General features: G+C 36.9%; 1 protein-coding gene across 2 annotated transcripts in view; it reads right to left on the reverse strand.

The window, feature by feature from the left end:
- LOC111155373 (scaffolding protein involved in DNA repair) overlaps positions 1-20,505 on the reverse strand; it is a 490,720-nt gene that overhangs the window by 326,273 nt on the left and 143,942 nt on the right. For both annotated transcript variants that reach the window (XM_022515520.1, XM_022515521.1), the window contains exon 5: positions 3,816-4,045. In XM_022515520.1, coding sequence (XP_022371228.1) covers positions 3,816-3,961 — 146 coding nt within the window. In that variant the 5' untranslated portion in view covers positions 3,962-4,045. The remainder of the gene's footprint in view (positions 1-3,815; positions 4,046-20,505) is intronic.

Below are 20,505 nucleotides of genomic sequence, written 5' to 3' on the forward strand. Positions count from 1 at the left end.
TGTATACAGAGTCAAATAAAATTTGCTAAAGCTGCCAAGAATACAAGTAGAGAAAAGACAGTCTCTTCAGTAAATGGTGCTGGGAAAATTGGATATTTACATGTAAAAGAATGAAACTAGACTCCTATTCTTATATGACTCATAAAAATTAACTCAAAGTGGATTAAAAACTTAATCCATAAAACCACAAAACTAGAAGAAGAAAATATAGGGAAAAAGCTCCTTGACGTGGGTCTTGGCAATAATTTTTTGGATGACACTTAAACCACAGGAATAAAATGAACAGGTGGGACTACAATCAAACTAAAAAGCTTCTGCACGGCAAAAGAAATAATCAACAAAATGAAAAGGCAGCCTACAGAATAAGAGAAAATATTTCCAAATCACATACTTGATAAGGAGTTAATATACAAAATACATAAAGAATTTATACAACTGAATAGCAAAAAAAAATCCCTCAAATGGGCAAAGAACCTAAATAGACATTTTTCTTTCTTTTTTTTTTTTCAAAGATTTTATTTATGTATTTGACACAGAGAGGGAGATCACAAGTAGGCAGAGAGGCAGGCAGAGAGAGAGGGGGAAGCAGGCTCCCCGCCGAGCAGAGAGCCCGATGCGGGGCTCAATCCCAGGACCCGGGGATCATGACCTGAGCCGAAGGCAGAGGATCAACCCACTGAGCCACCCAGGCGCCCCTAGACATTTTTCTTAAGAAGATATTTAAATGACCAACAAGTACAGGAAAAGGTATTCAACATCACTAATCATTAGGAATATGCATATCAAAACCACAATGAGAGACATCACCTCACATTTGTCGGAATGATTACTCCAAAAAGGCAAGAGATAACAAATTCTTGTTAATATATGCAGAAAAAGAAAGTCTTGGGCACTGTTAATAGAAATGTAAGTTGGTGTAGCCTCTATGGAAAACAGTATAGTGGTTCCTCAAAAAATTAAAAATGAACTACTATATGATCCAGCAATTCTTCTGCTAGGTATATACCTGAAGGAAATGAATCACTATTTTGAAGAGGTATCTGCACCCGCATGTTGACTGCAGCATTATTTACAATAGCCAAAAAATGGAAACAACCTGGCAATCCATTGACTCCCAGGATATAGATGAATGGATATAGAAAATGCGGTACACACACACACACTGACCGGATTATTCAGCCACAAAAAAGAACGAACTCCTGTCATTTGTGGAAACATGCTGGACCTTGAGGGCATTATGCTAAGTGGAATAAATAAGACAGAGAAGTATACATACATACTGTATGATCTCATTTACATGTGGAATCTAAAAACAAAACAAAACAAAACAAAAACAAAAACAAAAAAACCCCACCACAAACTCATAGAGAAAAAGATCAGATTTATGGTGACTACAAGTGGTGGTGGGGGGCAGAAGTGGAGGAAGGTGGTCAAAGAGTACAAACTTTCAGTTATGAAATAAGTAAGTATTGGACATGTAATGTACAACATGAGGACTTTGGTTAACACTGCTGTATATTATATTGGAAAGCTGCTAAGAGAGTAGATCCTAAAAGATCTTATCATAAGGAAAAAGATTTTTTTTTTCTTTTTTTTTTTTTGGTATCTATATGAGTTGATGATGTTAACTAAACTTATAGTGGTCATCATTTCACAATATATGTAAGTCAAGTCATTAGGCTTAAACAGTGCTGTATAACATTTATATTTTCATAAGACTAAAAGAAAAAAGAACACAGGAAGTGTAAAAGGACATTATTACTACTAAAAACACAGACAAACCTTCTACTTTTAAAAAGTAATGGGGTGGGTGGATGACAAAATATGACCAACTGACAGAACTGACCACGCAAAATAGAAAGCTTCATACATTCTTGCCAAACACCTGTACACATATAAAAGAGTTCAATGCCAAATAGCAAAGATAGTGGGGGAAAACCCAATTTTTGTTTGAAAGTATAGAAGCAAATCAATAATAAAAACTCAGACCCCAGTACAGAAACTGTACAAACAATGTATATGGCTAATTTACAATAAAGGTAAAGGCTAACAATTCCCTCCCTCAAAAAAAAAAAAAAAAAGGCCTCATGATTTTCTCACCTAGAAAAACCAAACCAACCAACCAAACAAACAAACAAAAAGAAAAACCAGATAAAACAAAACCATCTGATCCCCTGCACCACCCTCTTGCCTCACCTTAGGTGATGTCAGCTCCATGAAATGCCCTTCCCCACACCTCTTAGCCAGTCTTGATTCCTCTTTTTCTGATTTCTTTCCATAAAGTTTATCTTCTTTTTTTATTACTTCTACTTTACTTCTTGGGTCTCATCACACACTCCCCTACAGAGTCAATGCTTTAGTTGCTATGCCTCCAGGATAAGCAACAGTGTTCAGCACATAGTAGGCCATCACTAGGGTTCGGGACATGGCTTTCTGTGATTACGTGGCATCAACTTCAACAAGGGCATTCAAATCCCTTTAACTGTCTTCCTTTCCCGCTCTTTCTAGAGACTAATACAGACCACCACCATCCTTTTTTGACACTTTAAATTTCTCTACTTTGGGCATAAGGCCTTCGGAGTTATTTTATTATATATATATATAGATGTATATATATATGGAATAGACATGAAGTAACCCACCATGCTACATCCATTCCAGTAGACTCCGTGGCATCCTAATGCTTGTCCCTCCACTCCTACACTTAAGACAGGCCTCTTCTTTCCTGATCCCACCACCCCACGTCCTTCCCTGGACACTGACAGAGCAATTATCCCTAACCACACTGTCTCCACTGGGTCTTCCTCGTTATTTTCTAAATAGGACTCATCTTGCCTCTGATGACTCTTTTGGACCCAAGATCCCTTTCAAGCCACTAGCAGCTAATCTCTACATCTGACTTCTCGCCTAAAATCTCAGTTCTAGCAGAAGAACCACAGCACTGTCTCCACTCTTTGTCTTGGATACTCCTTGAACTATGGGTCTCTGGCTTCTGCCCCTGCTAGCTCACTAACATTGCCATTGAGTTTTTAGTATACATTGTACCTGCTCCCTCTTGACATAAACATTTCCTAAACAGATCCAAACCTGTGTTTTTCATTGCCACATTTACTCTTTCTACTGAAACTCCTTTTTCTTTCAAACTCTCCACTAAGTTTCCTTTTGTGGCACTGGTTCCCACAAGTTCTCACTTTCATTGAAATTTTCTTTTCATTGTTTTGCTCTAATTTAAAACACAAATTAACCATATATTACAGAGTTGGGACACAGCTCTTAGAAGGCATACTCCTATCCCCTTCACATGTTCTGCATGACCTCCCCCCATAGCCTGGCCCTTGTGGTTATTCATATACATAAAGCCAGTTTCCTATCTTTGCTATCTTTGCTGTGTCTTTGCTCTCTCATACATCTTTGCATTTGCAAGTGTTCCCTTGGACAATCTCTGTAACCATATTTGTAAAAATAATCTGAATATATTTATTTCTATTTCTCTCTTTATAATATAACTTATTCAAAAACAGGAATCATCTTAATACTTGTCTTAATTGTCTAAGTATCTGGAATACTGATGCTCAATAAAATCTGATAAACCCAAATAACCAATCCCATTAAGGAAGTAGTCATGTCAGCTGTTATGACTGAAACAGTGAATGCCTGACTTGGATAAACAGTTCCCTAAATCATTTCCAGAAATGAGAACTTCCCCAAGTAAACAAGTTTAAGTATTTTTAAATTAACATTTTAGGTATTTGGATTTAAAAGAAAGATATCAACTTTAAAAAAACAGTATTTTTTAAAAAAAGGTGTAATTTAACCTCAAAAGCTTCTTCTTGTTTGCTGATGTTTCTGAAGTCCTCGGAAACATCTGTTTCTGGGGTGTGTACAAAGTGGTCTCTGCAGATTTCACCTTCTGCTTTATAGGTCTCTCCAGTATCCGTCTATCATCAGATTCAAAATCCATGTGGTATTTGAGAGAAGATTCTGAATCAATGGAGTCATCCTCCTTTTCACTATCTGATGAATATTCCAAAATTTCTGTAGAACTCTGAAAAATATTAAAAGAAATGCAATTAAATCTGGAGAACTCTTTATTCAAGTCCATATTTACATGTCCTTTTATTCCATTATCTTCTGGTTATATTCACTGAAATAACTTTGTAAATAGTTACTTATAGGTTAAACTTTTATTCTGAAATTACTATCGATAGGTCCTATTTAAGAATATGAGTCACTTGGGGCGCCTGGGTGGCTCAGTGGGTTAAAGCCTCTGCCTTCGGCTCAGGTCATGATCCCAGAGTCCTGGGATCAAGCCCCGCATCGGGCTCTCTGCTTAGCGGAGAGCCTGCTTCCCCCTCTCTCTCTGCCTGCCTCTCTGTCTACTTGTGATCTCTGTCTGTCAAATAAATAAATAAAATCTTTAAAAAAAAAAAAAAAAAAGAATATGAGTCACTGCCTCTTTTTCCTAACATTTCCTAAAATGTTTCTTACTTTCTTCTACTCAATTTCCAATTCAAAAATTTTTTTTGAAAAATGGATTATAAAATTGGACATAATATCACATAAGGAATCCTAGACAGAAGAATCAAAACTTCTTCTGTTGATGTCTCCTTTCTTTACTTAAGACACATGCTAAAATATTTAAGCGTGGTAGGTATTTTATTTTCCCATTACTTTGTATTGCAGATCAGGTCCATTTTGTTCTAGTATCACCAACAATTTATCCTTCAAAATTCTAAAAATTTCCAGTGTATTAGTAAGCTCTTCTCATTTAATATCCTTACAAAATAATAAATTTTATTAAAATAATTTAATAATAAATTTCTTAATAAATTTACTGATTTATCAATAAATGTAGTAATTTAATTACTAAATTATTTATTTATTAATAATTTAATAATAGATTATTAAATGAAAACAGTACACTTAGATGGAATGGATCTTTGTTGGGTAGACATGGGGTCTCCCATGAGGAGCCCTGTCTATTTTGATGGGTCAACATGGACTGTGTCCCTGGCACTGTAGCAGACACTTGGTTAAAGAGAATGAAGAGGATATAAGTGTATGAGGGTTATTGTTGGTAGTTACATGGGTGTGTGTGAACTGGTGTGTGAGTGTGCAGGGTAGCACTAGAGCTTTCATCATTTGCTAATCTAAATATAAAACAAGAAGTTTACTATATTTGGTCTTTTCTGAGGATTCTATAGTTAGGTCTTTTTTAAGAGCTTAAAAAAGGACATCACTCATTCCTTACCTCCAAAAAACTGCCTGGGTAGTCACCTGTTACTAGGCACATTTGAAATAAGAAAACGTAAATGAAAAAAGTTCTCAAACAAATAGCTCTCAAACAAATTCACAATCTCAGCTGCATGCTTAAATTACTGCAGGTAGCTGATAACCCACTAATAAGCACTAGACTCACATGTTTTCCCCACAGCACAAATTCTGAATAAATATTAACAACAGGCCACAAAAAAAAAAAACCCACAAAGCAGTTTAGACTAAAAATTAACTTACTTGAAACTAAAAATCTGTATACACTACTTGAGAACTCCAAACTCAATTCATCTTTTTGTTACGAAAAGTCTTTCCTTTTAGTACCCTAAAGTTTTACACTTCATTCCAGAGCAGGGCTTCTTAACCTCAGTACAACTGCCATTTGGACTGGATAATGTGGTAGGAAGTCTCTTGTACACTGTAGGGTTGTTTAGCAGCATACCTAGCTCCTACCAACTAGATGATAACAGCATGGTCTCACCAATCATAACTATCAAAAAGGGCTTGAGACATTGCTAATGTCCCCTGGAAGACAAAATCACCCTTAAGTATGAACCGTTATCCTGGAAAAATGTCAGCAAATAGTCAACCACATTTGGCCTGTGCTGGAGACTCACATCCAGAAGTGAAGGGAACACAGGACTTCATAGGGATGGAGAGGTCAGAACGAAATGCACTAGTTCCCCCTTCTCTGAGGGGATACATTCCAAGACCCTCAGTAAATGCCTGAAACTACATGGTACTGCATCCTATACAGACTGTTTTTTCATATACATACATACCAGAAATAAAACTTAACGTGTAAATTAGGCACAATAAGAGATTAATAATAACTAGTAATAATATAGAATTATAATAAAATTTATGTGAATGTGGTCTTTCTCTCAAACTCTTATAGTACTGTACTATAAGTACATCACAAGAAGAAGTACCCTTCTTCTTTCTCTCAAACTCTTTCTCTCAAACACTTATAGTACTGTACTGCAAGTACATCACAAGAAGAAGTACCCTTCTTCTTGGGATGATAAAATGCCTACTTGATGAGGTGAAGTGAGGTAAATGATATAGGCACGAGTCATAGTGTTAGGCTACTAACGACCTTCTGATGATAAGTCAGAAGGAGGATCATCAGCTGCCAGACTGTGGTTGATCCCAGGTAACAAACCATGAAAACTGAAACCACAGATAAGGCGGATTACTATAGTTATAAAACAATGTGGTAGAAGGATTGTAACTGAAGTATTGCTCAGGCTCTACCGGGAACATGTAAGAAGAACAAAGAAATCCAGGTGGGGCACAGGAAGAAGGGAAGAACTGCCACTTAAAGCTGAATGCTAAGTGTAAGTTAATTAGACAGAAAGAGGAGCAAGTACATCCCAGGGAAAAGGAACAGGAAGAACACGAATATGAGGCCAGAGAGAACAGAGCACATGCAGGAAAATCTACAAGCAGCAGCCAAGAGAGGCTGTATGAGGACCCTGAAAACAACAGCAGGGCATTTGGCTTTATTCAGAGGCAGTGGGGCAATCACTGGCAATTTCCACAAGGGCTAATAAAATCAGATATTAATAGGAAATGATCATCCAAAATACATTCTGAACAGCAGACTCTAATATGGGAGAGAGAAGGTACCAAAGACACTAATAGGAAAGCAGCTGGCTAGAAGTTCTTCATAATCAAAGCAGAACACAAAGAGGATGTGAGTGGGAGTAAGAATAGGAGAGGTACACTTGAAAGAAAATAAGGGAAGAGATGTAACCACACTTGAAGATTCTCACATATGAGAAAGCAAAGTGAAGACAGATTCAAAGAAGACCCTAAGCCTCTGTTTGGGTAACCAGAAAAGTGTGCTCACCTAGAAAGGGAATTCAGAAAATAATCAGAGTGATAGTTGCTGATATACATTTGGTTTTCAAATGTTAATGTTCTGATGCCTATAGAATAGCTGAGGTAAAAGTGGCCAATAGGTAGCGGCTTTAAAGGTCTGGAGTTTTAATAAAGTGATATGGGATAGAGATATAAATTCAGGAATCATCAAAACAGAAACTGTGCATTAAAGTATGTGAGTTGGAAAAGACCATTCTTCTGAATTCTGTAGAAGTGAGAAGAGAAGGTCCAGGCTAGAACCATGGGAATACCATCAACATTTAAGCTATATTCAGGTGAGAGGAGACAGAAAAGGGTTTTGGATTTGAGAAAAAAAGATTGCACAGCTATAAGAAAACTATGAGACCTTACAAATAGTGCACTATGAAGAATAAATGATGCAAAATGGCCCAGCCACTTTGGAAGACAGTTGGCAGTTTCTTACTAAACTAAATATACTCTTACAAGATAATCCAGCAATCATTCTCCTTGGTATTTACCCAAAGGAGTTGAAAACTTATATCCACACAAACACCTGCACACAGTTGTTTAGATCAATTACTCATAACTGCCAAAACATGGAAGCAACCAAGTTGTCTTTCAGTAAATGAATGAGTAAACTGTGGTACATTCACACAACGGAAAAGTATTCAGCACAGTAGAGAGGTGAGCTATCAATCCATGAAAAGACAAGGAAGAACCTTAAATGCATATGACTAAGTGTAAGAAGCCAAATGAAAAAGGTTACATACTGTATGATTCCAACTATATTACATAAAAAAAAAAAAAAAAAAACAAACCTGTGGAGACAACAAACAGATTAGTGATTGCAAGCAGTTCTGAGGCAAAGATGAAGAGGCAGAGTATTCTTGGACAGTGAAAATACTCTGTATGATATAGTGATGAATATATGTCATTATGCATTTGTTCAAGCCCACAGAATGGACAAAACCAAAAGTAAACCTTAACATACACTATGGACTTTGGATGACTATGACACGCCAATGCAGGTTCATCAATTTTAACAAATGTGCAATTCTGGTAAGAGATGTTGATAATGGGGGAGGCTATAGATGCGACAGGGCAAGAGGTATACAGCAAGTCCCTAGGCCTTCCTCTCAATTACTGTAAACATAAAACTGCTCTAAAAACATAAGTCAAAAAAACAAAAATAGGAATAAATGGAAGGGAAGGTGAAAAGAGGTGACTTAATTCTTTCAGGAAGCTTGGAAATGCTTATTTTAATTTCTTTCAAAAATAGAAAAGACAGCATAAAAATACACATCTGCCCAGCTATGCACATGTATGACAAAGCTGAAGTTAAAATCATGACAATGAAAGTGTACTCCAGACTCCAGTGTATCTTCCAACCACAACCATGAACTTTAAATGAATTTCCTCAAGGAAGAATTCAATAGCATTAAGATTGGTAAGATTCAACAGAAATTTAGGTAGTACTTTGGAATTTCATGGCACCATGACAATCAGTTTTAGGCAGTTTTGGTTTAGGCAGTCACAACTTTAATGAGAACTAGCTAATATAAAAGAGTATATTGAATGCCTACTACCCTCACATGCTCCCTAAGCTGCTATAGCTAATACAAGGAAATTTTCAAGTCTATCCTTGCTCTCGTGTACTTATAATCAATTTAAAAACTGAAACAAGTAAAAACCAGACTAAAAATACATAGCAGTATTTGAATAATTCCAGACACATTTGGAATACAACAGATATAGGAATGGAACTCTCCTTGAGCTGAAAATTCCTGAAGAATGTGTAGAAAGTCTCACATGGACACAGAAAGGAACTAAAGCTCACCAGACACCACCTGTTTTAGCCCAAGCCTGACAGTAAGGAACACAAATTAATTCTTTCAGAAAGGATGGGGTGTGCATATGCACACACAAGTGTGTGTGGGTGTGTGCATCCAGCTACATTGGAAAACAGTGTGGAGGTTCCTCAAAAGGCTAAAAATAGAGCTACCCTATGACCTAGCAATTGCACTACTGGGTATTTACCCCAAAGATACAGATGTAGTGAAATGAAGGGCCATATGCACCCCAATTTTCATAGCAGCAATGTCTATAATAGCCAAACTGTGGAAGGAGCCAAGATGCCCTTCAACAGACAAATGGATAAAGAAGATGTGGTCCACACGTATAATGGAATATTACTCAGCCATCAGAAAGGATGAACACCCAACTTTTGCATCAACATGGATGAAAATGGATTATCCTAAGTGAAATAAGTCAAACAGAGAAAGACAATGATCATATGGTTTCACTCATTTGCAGAACATAAGGAATAGCATGGAGGACATTAGGAAAAGGAAGGGAAAAATGAAGCGGGGGAGATCAGAGGGAGAGAAGAACCATGAAAGACTATGGACTCCGGGATACAAACTGAGGGTTTTAGAGGGGAGGTGGGTAAGAGAACGGGTGAACCTGGTGATGGGTATTGAGGAGGGCACAGAGTGCATGGAGCACTGGGTGTTATACACAAAAAATGAATCATGGAACACTACATCAAAAGTAATGATTTACTGTATGGTGACTAACATAACATAATAAAAATTAAAAAAAAATTAAAAGAAACGGTGAAATTAATTATGACCATATATCAAAGGATTACTATTTCTTGTCTAATCGCTCACCAAAATCACCTTTAGAAGTTCCCTCACTGTAACTCAAAATTCTTCTTGGCTCTACTCATTACCCAGTTCCAAAAGCACTGCCACATTTTAAGGTTTTGGTTATAGCAAAATCCCATTTCTTGGTACCAATTTCTGTTTAAGTCTGCTCAGTCTGCCATAAAAAAATAACATAGACTAAGTGGCTTAAAAAATAGACTTTGAGATCTGTGAAGACTGGGAAGTCCAAGATCAAGGTGTGAGTCAATTTGGTTGGAATTGAGAGCTCATCCTAGCTTGCTGATGGCCACTTTCCTGCTGTGTCCTCAAAGGGCAGAGAGAAAGAGTGATCTCCCTCATGTCTGTCTCTCTTTTAAGATTTTATTTATTTATTTGGGAAGGAGAGAGCACATGAGTGAGGGAGTAAGAGAGAACATGAGCAGGAGGAGGGGGAGAGGGAGAAGCAGACTCTCCATTGAGCAGGGAGCCTGACACCAGGCTTGATCCCAGGATGCTAGGACCATGACCTGAGCTGAAAGCAGACTGACTGAACTACCTAGGTGCCCCTCTTCATGTCTCTTCTTATAAAGGCAGTAATTTCATCATGAGGGACCCACCCTCATGACCTAGTCACCCCCAAAGGCTCCATCACCAAATACTATCCCAGTTAGAGGGTTTTAATATATGAATTTTGGGGAAGGGAACAAAATTCAGAACAACGCAATCTTCTTACATAGTTTTAAAGTTTTTTTTTTTTTTAATTCCAATTAGTTAACAAGCACTGTCATATTATTTTCAGGTATACCATAGAGTAATTCAAAAATTCCACATATTACCTGATGCTTATCACAACCGCACTCCTTATCCCCATCACCTATTTCACCCACCTCCACCATCCTCCTCTCTGGTAATCATCAGTTTGTTCTCTATAGTGAAGAGTCTTGGTCTGTCTCTGTCTCTCTTTTTTGTTTTCCCTTTACCTCTGTTCATTCCATATAGGAGTGAAATTATATGGTATTTATCTTCCTCTCCCTGACTTATTTTGCTAGCATTATATTCTGTACTTCCACTAATATTATTCTTTATAGCTGAATTAACATTCCATTGTATACATTTACAACCATTGCATACATTTACATTGTCTATATACATCTTTATCCATTTATCAGTCATTTTAGGTATTGAGTTATATAAGTTCTTTATATATTTTGGATACTAACTCTTTACCAAATATGTCATTTGCAAATATCTTCTCCTATTCCACAGGTTGTCTTTCAGTTTGTTGATTGTTTCCTTTGCTATGCAAAAGTTTTATTTTGATTAAGTCCCAAAAGTTATTTATTCCTTTGTTTCCCTGGCCTCAGAAGACATATCTAGAAAAAAGTTGCTACTTGTGTTCTCTTCTAGGATTTATATGGCTTCAGGTCTCACATTACAGTCTTTAATCCATCTTGAATTTATTATTGTGTATGGTGTAAGAAGTGGTCTAGTTTCATTTTTTTACATGTAGCTCTTCAATTTTACCAACACTGTTTGTTAGAGACTGCCTTTTTCCCATTGGATATTCTTTCCTGTTTTGTCAAAGATTAATTGACCAAATAGTTAAGAGTTCATTTCTGGATTCTCTATTTTGTTCCACTGATCTGCTGTGTCGATTTCTGTGCCAGTACCATACTGTTTTGAAACTACATGTTTGTAATAGAACTTGAAATCCAAAATTGTGATGTCTCCAGGTTTGCTTTTCTTTTTCAAGATTGCTTTGGCTATTCCAATCCAGGGGTACAAAATGTTTTTTCCATTTCTTTTGTGTCATCTTCAATTTATCAGTGTTTCATAATTTTCAGAGTACAGGACAGGTCTTTCATCTCTTTGGTTAGGTTTATTCCTACGTATTTTATTATTTTTGGTGCAATTGTAAAAATGGGATAGTTTTCTTAATTTGTTTCAATACTGGTATATAGAAATGCAACAGATTTCTGTGCATTGGTTTTTATCCTCCACCTTTACTGAATTTGTGTATCAGTTCTAGCAATTTTTTGGTGGAGTCTTTTGGGCTTTCTACATAGAATATCAAGTCATTTGCAAACAGTAGAAGTTTGATTTCCTCAGTGCCAATTTGGATGCCTTTTATTTCTTTTTGTTTTCTGACTGCTGTGGCTAGGACTTCTGGTACTATGTTGAATAAAAGTGGTGAGAGAGGACATCCTTGTCTTATTCCTGACCTTAGCGGAAAAGCTCTCAGTTTTCCCCCATTAAGGATGATGTTAGCTGTGGGCTTTTCATATATAGCTATTATTATGTTGAGGTATGGTTCTATATTGCTGTGGGCTTTTATTATGAATGGATGTTGTACTTTGTCAAATGCTTTTTCTCCATCTATTGAAATGATCATATGTTTCTTATCCTTTCTCTTATTCATGTGGTGTATCCTGATGATTGATTAATGAATATTGAATAAATCCCACTTGATTGAGGTGAATGATTTTTTAATGTATTGGATTCTTTTTGCTTTTATTTTATTGAGAATTTTTGCATCTCTATTCATCAGAGATAATGACCCGTATGTCTCGTTTGTAGTGGTGTCTTCATCTGTAGCGGTATCTTTGGTATGAAGGTAATGCTGGCCATAGGATGAATTTGGAAGTTTTCCTTTCACTATTTTTTTTTGAATAGTTTGAGAAGAAGAGGCATTAACTCTTCTTTAAATATGTGGTAGAAGTAGCCTGTGAAGCCTTCTGATAATGGACTTATGTTTGTTTAGAGTTTTTTGATTACTGATTCAATTTGTTTGCTGGTTATTGGTCTGTTGAAGTTTTCCATTTCTTTTTTACTTAGTTTTGGGAGTTTATATGTCTATTTCTAGGAACTTATCCATCTTTTCTATATTGTCTAATTTGTTGGCACATAATTTTTCATAACATTCTCACAATTATTTGTATTTTTGTGGTGTTGGTTGTTACTTCTCCTCTCTCATTTGTTACTTTATTATTTTGGGTCCTTTCTCTTTTCCTTTTAGTTTGGTAAGTCTGGCTGGATAGAGGCTTATCAATTTTACTGATTTTTTCAAAGAACCAGTTACTAGTTTCATTGGTCTGTTCTATTGTTTCTTCAGTTTCTGTATCACTTATTTTTGCTCTGAACATTATTATTATTTCTTTCCTTCTGCTAGTTTTAGGGATTTTTTGTTGCTCTTTTTCTAGCTCCTTTATGTATAAGGTTAGGTTATTTATTTAAGATTTTTCTTGCTTCATGAGGTAAGCCTATATTGCTACAAACTTCCCTCTTAGAACCATTTTTGCTGCAGCCTAAAGGTTCTGGACCATTGTGTTTTGTTTTGCTTTTTGAAGAATTTATTTACTTGAGAGAGAAGGGAAGGGGCAGAGGGAGAAGGAAAGAATCTCAAGCAGATTCTGCACTGAGTGAGGAGACAGAAGAAGGGCTTGATCCCATGACCCTGAGATTAAGACTTCAGCTGAAACCAAGAGTCAGTTGCTCAACCTACTGTGCCAACCAAATACACCAGGACCATTGTCACTTCATTCTCATTTGTTTCCATGTATTTTTCTATTTCTTTTTATTTCCTGGTTGACCCATCCATGGTTTAGTAGCATTATTATTTATCCTCCATCTATTTATGGTCTTTCTACATTTTTTCTTGAGGTTGATTTCTAGCTTCATAGCATTGTGATCAGAAAAGATGCATGGTTTACTTTGATCTTTTTGAATTTGCTGAGACTTGTTTTGTGGCCTAGCACATGATCTAGTCTGGAGAATGTTCTATACACACTTGAAAAATTCTACTCTTTTAGGATGGAATGTTTTGAATATATCTTTTTAATCCATCTGGCCCAATGTGTCATTCAAAGTCACTGTTTCCTTGCTGATTTTCTGTTTAGATGATCTATCTATGGATTAGAGTGGGTGTTAAAAGTCCCCTACTATTATTCTATTATTATTGATTAATTCCTTCATTTGATTATTAACTGTCTTATATATTTGGGTGCTATGTTGGGGTGTATAAATATTTATAATTATTAGATCTTCTTGTTGGATTGTTCCCTTTATTATTATACAGTGTCTTTCTCTGTCTCTTGTTACAGTCTGTTTTAAAGTCAGACTGGGTGGATCAGTTGATTAAGCATCTGCCTTCAGCTCATTCCCCTGCTTGTTCTCTCCCTCCCTGTGACATATAAATCTTTAAAAAAAAATAAAAGTCCATTTGTCCAATGTAAGTATTGCTATCCCTTTCTTTAAAAAAAAAAAATTTTTTTTTAAAGATTTTATTTATTTGACACACGGAGATCACAAGCAGGCAGAGAGGCAGCCAGAGAGAGGGAGGCAGGCTCCCTGCTGAGCAGAGAGCCTGATGCGGGGCTCAAGCCCAGGACCCTGGGATCATGACCTGAGCTGAAGGCAGAGGCTCAACCCACTGAGCCACCCAGGTGCCCCCCACCCCTGCTTTCTTTTGACATCCATTTGCATGGCAGATGTTTCTCTATCCCCTCACTTTCAATCTGCAGGGGTCTTTTGTCTAAAATGAGTCTTGTAGGCAGCATACAGATGGGTCTTGCTATTTTAACCATTTTGTCACCTTATGTCTTTTGCTACGGAGTTTCTTCTATTAAATTCAAAGTAACTAATGATGATATGTACTCAATTGTGATTTTATTTGTTTTATGGTTGTTTCTGAAGATTTTCTCTGATCCTTTCTTGTCTTTCTCTTTCATGTTTTGCTGATTTTGTTTGGTGATATATCTGGATTTCTTTCTTTATGTTCTTTGCATATTTATTAGTGGTTTTTGATATATGGTTGCCATTTGGTTTGTATATAACCTCTTCTGCATACAGCAAAAAATGTTGATGGTCATTTAATTTTGAACCATTCTTTCTGCCTCTCTTCCCAGTGTTTTAGGTATATGTTGTCATATTTTACACCCTCTTATTTTGTGAGTTCCTTGACTAATTTTTTTTTACAGAAATATTCAGTTTTACTGATTTTGTGTTTCCTACCTTCACACTGTCACTTTTGATCTTTCCTTTCCTCTCAATAAGTCCCCCTTAATATTTCTTTCAGGGCTGCTTTAGTGGTTATATACTCCTCTAGTTTTTATTCGTCTGGGGAAACTCTATCTCTCCTTCAATTCTGAATAATACCCTTGAGGAACTATTTTTGGCTGCAGATTTTTCCCATTCAGCACTTTGAATATATCATGCCTCTCCCTGCTTAAAAAAAAAAAAAAAAAAAAAAAAATCCCCTGCTCCTTTATGGGGTTTCCCTTGTATGTTACTGCCTTCTTTTTTTCTTGATGCTTTTAATTTTCTTCTTTACCACTATATTTTGCCACTTTAATTACAATATGCCTTGGTGTGGATCTGCTTTTGTTGATTTTTGGGGGAGTTCTCCTTGCCCCCTTTATTTAGTTATCTGTTTTCTTCCCCAGATTAGGGAATTTTTCAGGTATTATTTCTTCAAATAAGTTTTCTGCCCTCTTTTCTTTCTCTTCTTCTTTTTTTTAAGATTTTATTTTTTTGACATACAGAGATCACAAGTAGGCAGAGAGGCAGAGAGAGAGGCAGAGAGGGAGAGGAGGAAGAAGGCTCCCCGCTAAGGGGAGAGCCTGATGTGGGGCTCGATCCCAAGACCCTGGGATCATTACCTGAGCAGAAGGCAGAGGCTTTAACCCACCGAGCCACCCAGGCACCCCTTTCTTTCTCTTCTTATCCTGTGACTCCTATGATACAAATGTTATTACATATGAAGGAATCACAGAATTAAGTCTATTCTCATTTGCCTAATTCTTTTTCTCTTTTGCTCAGCTTGATTACTTTCCATTACTCTGCCTTCTAGATCATTAATTCGTTCCTCTGCTTCTTCCAGCCTGCTCTTCATTCCATCCAGTGTGTTTTTCATTTCATTTATTGAGCCCTCTATCTCTGCTATGTTATTCCTTATCTCTGTGTTGAGTCTTCCATTCTTTTCTTTTTGATTTCATGAGTATCCTTATGATCAATGCTTTAAATACCCACCAGGCATGTATTCATACCTGTTTTACTTAGATCTCTGGTCATGGACCTGTCTCATTCTTCCATTTGGGATAAATTTCTCTGTCTTCTCATTTTGTCTAAGTCTCTATACCTGTTTACGTGTGTTAGGAGAGTCAGCTATGTCTCCTGTTCTTGAGGGTAACAGCCTTATAAAGAAGAGGTCCTCTAGAGCCTTACCATGAATCACCCCCAGGCCCCAGGGCCTGGTGCTTCCAGGCATGTCTCCAATGTGTACTGTGTATGCTCTGTTGGTTTGTCCTGGCCACTTTATCTTTCAGGCCAGTCGTCTACAGAGGCTCTCTTTGCCTACCATGGGCAATGTTTTCTCCCCAGCTTAAATGAAGTGCATTTTAACTAGGTGTGCTCTGGTTTGCTTGTGAAATGAGACCTGTCACGACTGCTGCCAGAACCAAGTCCTTACAAAACTCCGAAGTCAGGAGAACCACTGTAAGCAGGGCTTTGGGCTGGTCTTTTGGGGGAACCAGGACTGTGTCACTGGGACTGAGGCAAATAAGACTGGGAAGGGTGGTTTGCTGGAGCACTGTGTGTGTGTGTACGCGGGGAGGGGTACTTTGATGTAAGCATGTTAGGCAGCAAGTGTCAGCACTGTGCTGGCTCCTATAGGTAGCTCTGCGCTTATGTGGAGGGGTAGTAGAGGGAAATGGTGCTGGCCAGTTCCTTTCTTCCTGGAGGGTTCTCTCCAAGAACACTGCATTTCTGGGACATGCTCCCAAACAAGCAAATAACCTCCCCACTCTGTGTCCCAGACAGTCTTCAGATCACTGTTTCCATGCTTTATGTCTGTGGGTTCTTTACCAGCCCTCACTCCAAAAGCAGCACAGTGCCCTCCAGGGTCTATTCCAGCCAAGCCCACTGACCTTTGAAACTCTAAGGTTTTAGGGGCTCACTTAGCTGGTAGAGCATATTGTAAGTTAGAGCCCCATACTAGACGTAGACATAACTTAAAACAAAACAAAACAAAACAAACAAACAAAAACTCTAGGCTTTAAGCTCTGCTGGTTGTCAGAAGTCAGGAAATTCTACCTCTCTCACTTTCCAAGCCAATTGCTATGGGGATTCATTTTATCCCTCTGTGCTTCCCTGTATGTTAGTCTGTCTCTTGCCCTTTTCTGTGACAGTGGCTTCTTCCTGACTACAGTGCCCACAGACTGTTTCTACCCACAGACCATGTCTCCACACTTACTACCTTCTTTGATAAGGCCTCTTCCCTACCTTTAGTTGCAGAGTTTGTTTTGACAGTCTTCAGGTCAATTTCTGGGAAATTTAGAATGATTTGATAGTTACCTAGTTGTATTCATGGGATGAAGCAAGCCTAGAGTCTTCCAACTCCCCCGCCATCATCCTCTCTTCTTATACTTCTTAATTTTTATTCTGACAGTTATGAAATATTTCATTCTTGCTTAAGTTTGCATTTTCTTGATTATTTACAGTGTTGATCTTTGCATTTTTTACTGGCTTTTCACATTTCTTTTTCAGTGAATTGCTTATTCATATACTTTACCCATATTTCTAGTAGAAGAGACATTTATTTTTTACTCAAATGGGTCTAAATAATGCATAGATTGAGAGGTCATCAAAAAACTATTATTATAACTTAAAAATGACAGGAAAAGAACAAGTACATAAAACTGAAATCCCTTCTAGTACCTTAAGAAAATTTTTTCAACCAAAGAGTTTTTTAAGCATTATCTCTGGTAGACTGCTTAGTGTTACACATTGACCCAGTGTACTTGGGCAACATTTTTGTTCCTTGAAAATTTTTATTCTTTACCAAATCACCATTATACAAAATGTATTACTTTACTTCAAAACTGAATCTTAAATACCAAAATAAAGCTTTATTTTTTTCTTTTGAAACATTTATATTTTCCAATATTTTCTCTTGTTTCCTTTAGAAAGTGAACCAACTGGTGCCCTCTTAAAATTTTCATACAAAGTTACTTCTTCCAGGAATACAGCCTTCCAGTATTACAGAAATAATACTGACAAGTAGATCTGAGTTTTCTGTAGCAAAAAATTTACTGCAGTGATCAAATTCACAGAGCCAAAGAGTGACTATGTAAATACAATCATTATTTGCCAATGTTTAAAACATAATAGACTTATTAGTATTGTGATTCCTTTCCTTCCCTCTGACCTAGTAACTTCAGAACTAGGAGACACCTGAATTAGTAATTAAATATCACAAATGCCAAGATCGAAACATGAGCAAGGAGTAGTTCCTGTGAAATCAGTCACCGAAAGACAATGACAACATTGTAAACTGTAACTGAAACCACCTGCAACTTATCAAAATCATAAAGTGTTCAAAATTGTCTCAGTTTCCAAAAGTGAGCAATACTGCTATAATAGACCACTGTCACAATTATTTCTGATTTCTCTTTTCAGAGAACTATCCATGGAGGAGATAGCCTTCAACATCTAAGCAGCCACAGGTGTGGCCTCATCCATGCCTAAGCAGACATGTGTCTACTGTGATTTGCCTCAGGTAGACAAGTCACCAAAGTTGGACCAATCAGATTTTCAACTGAGAGATACAGAGTCTGGGAAGTAGAAGCCAAGACACACTAATGGTTAATCTCTAAATGAAAGATCCATGATTTCCTGCTGGTGAGGTTCCCAGAGCTCCCCTGAGACCCAGATCATCCTTCACCTTTATCTTAAGATTCCTTGGGATACACAACCATGATTCCAATAAATTTCTTCTTCTTTTAAAGTAGATAGATTTGTTTTCTATTGCTTGTAACCAAGAGGCTTAACTATCTGCTAAATATTTACAAAAAGAAAAAATTTCCTATTAAATATTTATTCAGTAGACACTATGTGCAAGATATTATGCAGGAGAGAAAATCTGAGACATAGTTCCATAAATAGCTTGAAATCAAATGAAGGAGATATTACAAGCAAGGTTCACATTACATGTTACAAATGGGAGAAGAATGGAGCCCTTAATTCTGCCCCATCTGTAACAGCAGACATACCAGGAGAGATAAAACCTATACCAGGTCTCAAAGCATTGGAATATTCTTTTATTTATTTATTTATTTATTTATTTATTTATTATTTTAGTGAGAAAGAGCACGAGCAGGGGAAGGGGGAAAGACAGGGAGAGAAAGAGAGAGAGAGAAAAACAGACTTTCCATTGAGTGCAGGGCCCAGTGCAGTGCTCGATCTCATGACCCTGAAGATCATGAGCCAAAATCAAGAGTCGGACACTTAATCAAATGAACCATTCAGGTGTCCCTGGAAAATTCTTAATACATGAAAATGAGTAGAGAGACAAAAGCACATAAGTCAGGAAACTAGAATGGATATTCAAGATATATGAACAAGTCCAGATAAAGTTTGGGTTCACACTAGGAAGCAAGAGACAATAAGAATAAGATAATAACACTATAATCCTACTGTGTGTGTGTGTGTGTGTGTGTGTGTGTGTGTGTGTGTGTGTAAAAAGAACACACATGTTCTCTTACATAAAGACAAACCAACAGACCTATCAACCATGGGGAATATGCTCAAATTTATTTCTTGGAATAATGATGGTCAAATTCTTTCACATGCTTTCAAGGTAGCTTCTAAGTACCAGTGACTGGTCTGAGTCAGTGGAAGAGTCCATGCATTCAGACTTGTTTCTATTCCCAAACCCACTGCTGAAATTCACTAACAAATTAAGTTTTGATAACATTTTAAGGTACTAAAAGTAATTCAATACAATTCACTTATGAAAGTGATTATTAAATCACTATTCTAAAATTGTTTGGTAACCAATAGTGCTAATGAAATACTTCAGAGGAAGAGTCAATTGGTTCAAGTGATGAACAAAGGAGGCCAAATTTAGAGACAGGACAGTGGTGCTACTAATGGAAATAGAGAATACCTTCAGGAGCAAAGAAAAGGAAAAGAAGGTATTCTTTCCAACACAGGGAGTTTTAAATGATCATAGGACTAGCACAGAGACATAGAGCTACCTGGCAAGAAAGAGGCTGGAACGCATCTGCTTGGCGAGGAGGCCAATGGAGAAGAAATGATCCAAGAAACCGATCTTTAAGATGCCCAAGTTGTGGACGCATGTGAGAACAAACCAGCCACAGCATTCTAACTCTGAGCTCCCTGAACAGTGAGGAATATTTATCTGACTAAAGCCTCATCATAACCAACCTCCTTCAAGCTATAGGATAGACATCACAAAGACTCCATGACTTCCATTACTTCCAGGGATTCTTTATTTTGACATTCGATAATACTATACAGACAAAATGATAAGAAAAAAGACCCCATTGTTTCTCTCCTTTAAAATCTGCCATTTATTTGGTAATGCACACATCATCTGGGCAACAGGAAGAGCTGGGATAAAAAAAGAAGCACATACAAATACTTACATGAGCTGATTAAAAAAAAAGTAACCAAAAAAATCATACAATTTTCTAAATAGGTGTTTAGTCAATAAGCACTTTTTTTCTTTAAAAAGATAAATTTAAAGTAACTATCACAAATTTTAAATTTAAAAATTAATTAGCATAATGCTTCATGTAATTCATCTGATACCCCTGAAGCTAATGTAATCTTACCTACAAATTTATCCATGGAATGTTTAGGAAAGATTCTTGTTAGTGATCTACTTGAATAATTATAGTGCTACTCCTGAACTGAAGGGTCCCAATTCCTGTAT

The sequence above is a fragment of the Enhydra lutris genome, unplaced genomic scaffold, assembly GCF_002288905.1.
Source record: "Enhydra lutris kenyoni isolate GAN:26980312 unplaced genomic scaffold, ASM228890v2 scaffoldscaffold41, whole genome shotgun sequence".
NCBI classification, from domain to species: domain Eukaryota; kingdom Metazoa; phylum Chordata; class Mammalia; order Carnivora; family Mustelidae; genus Enhydra; species Enhydra lutris.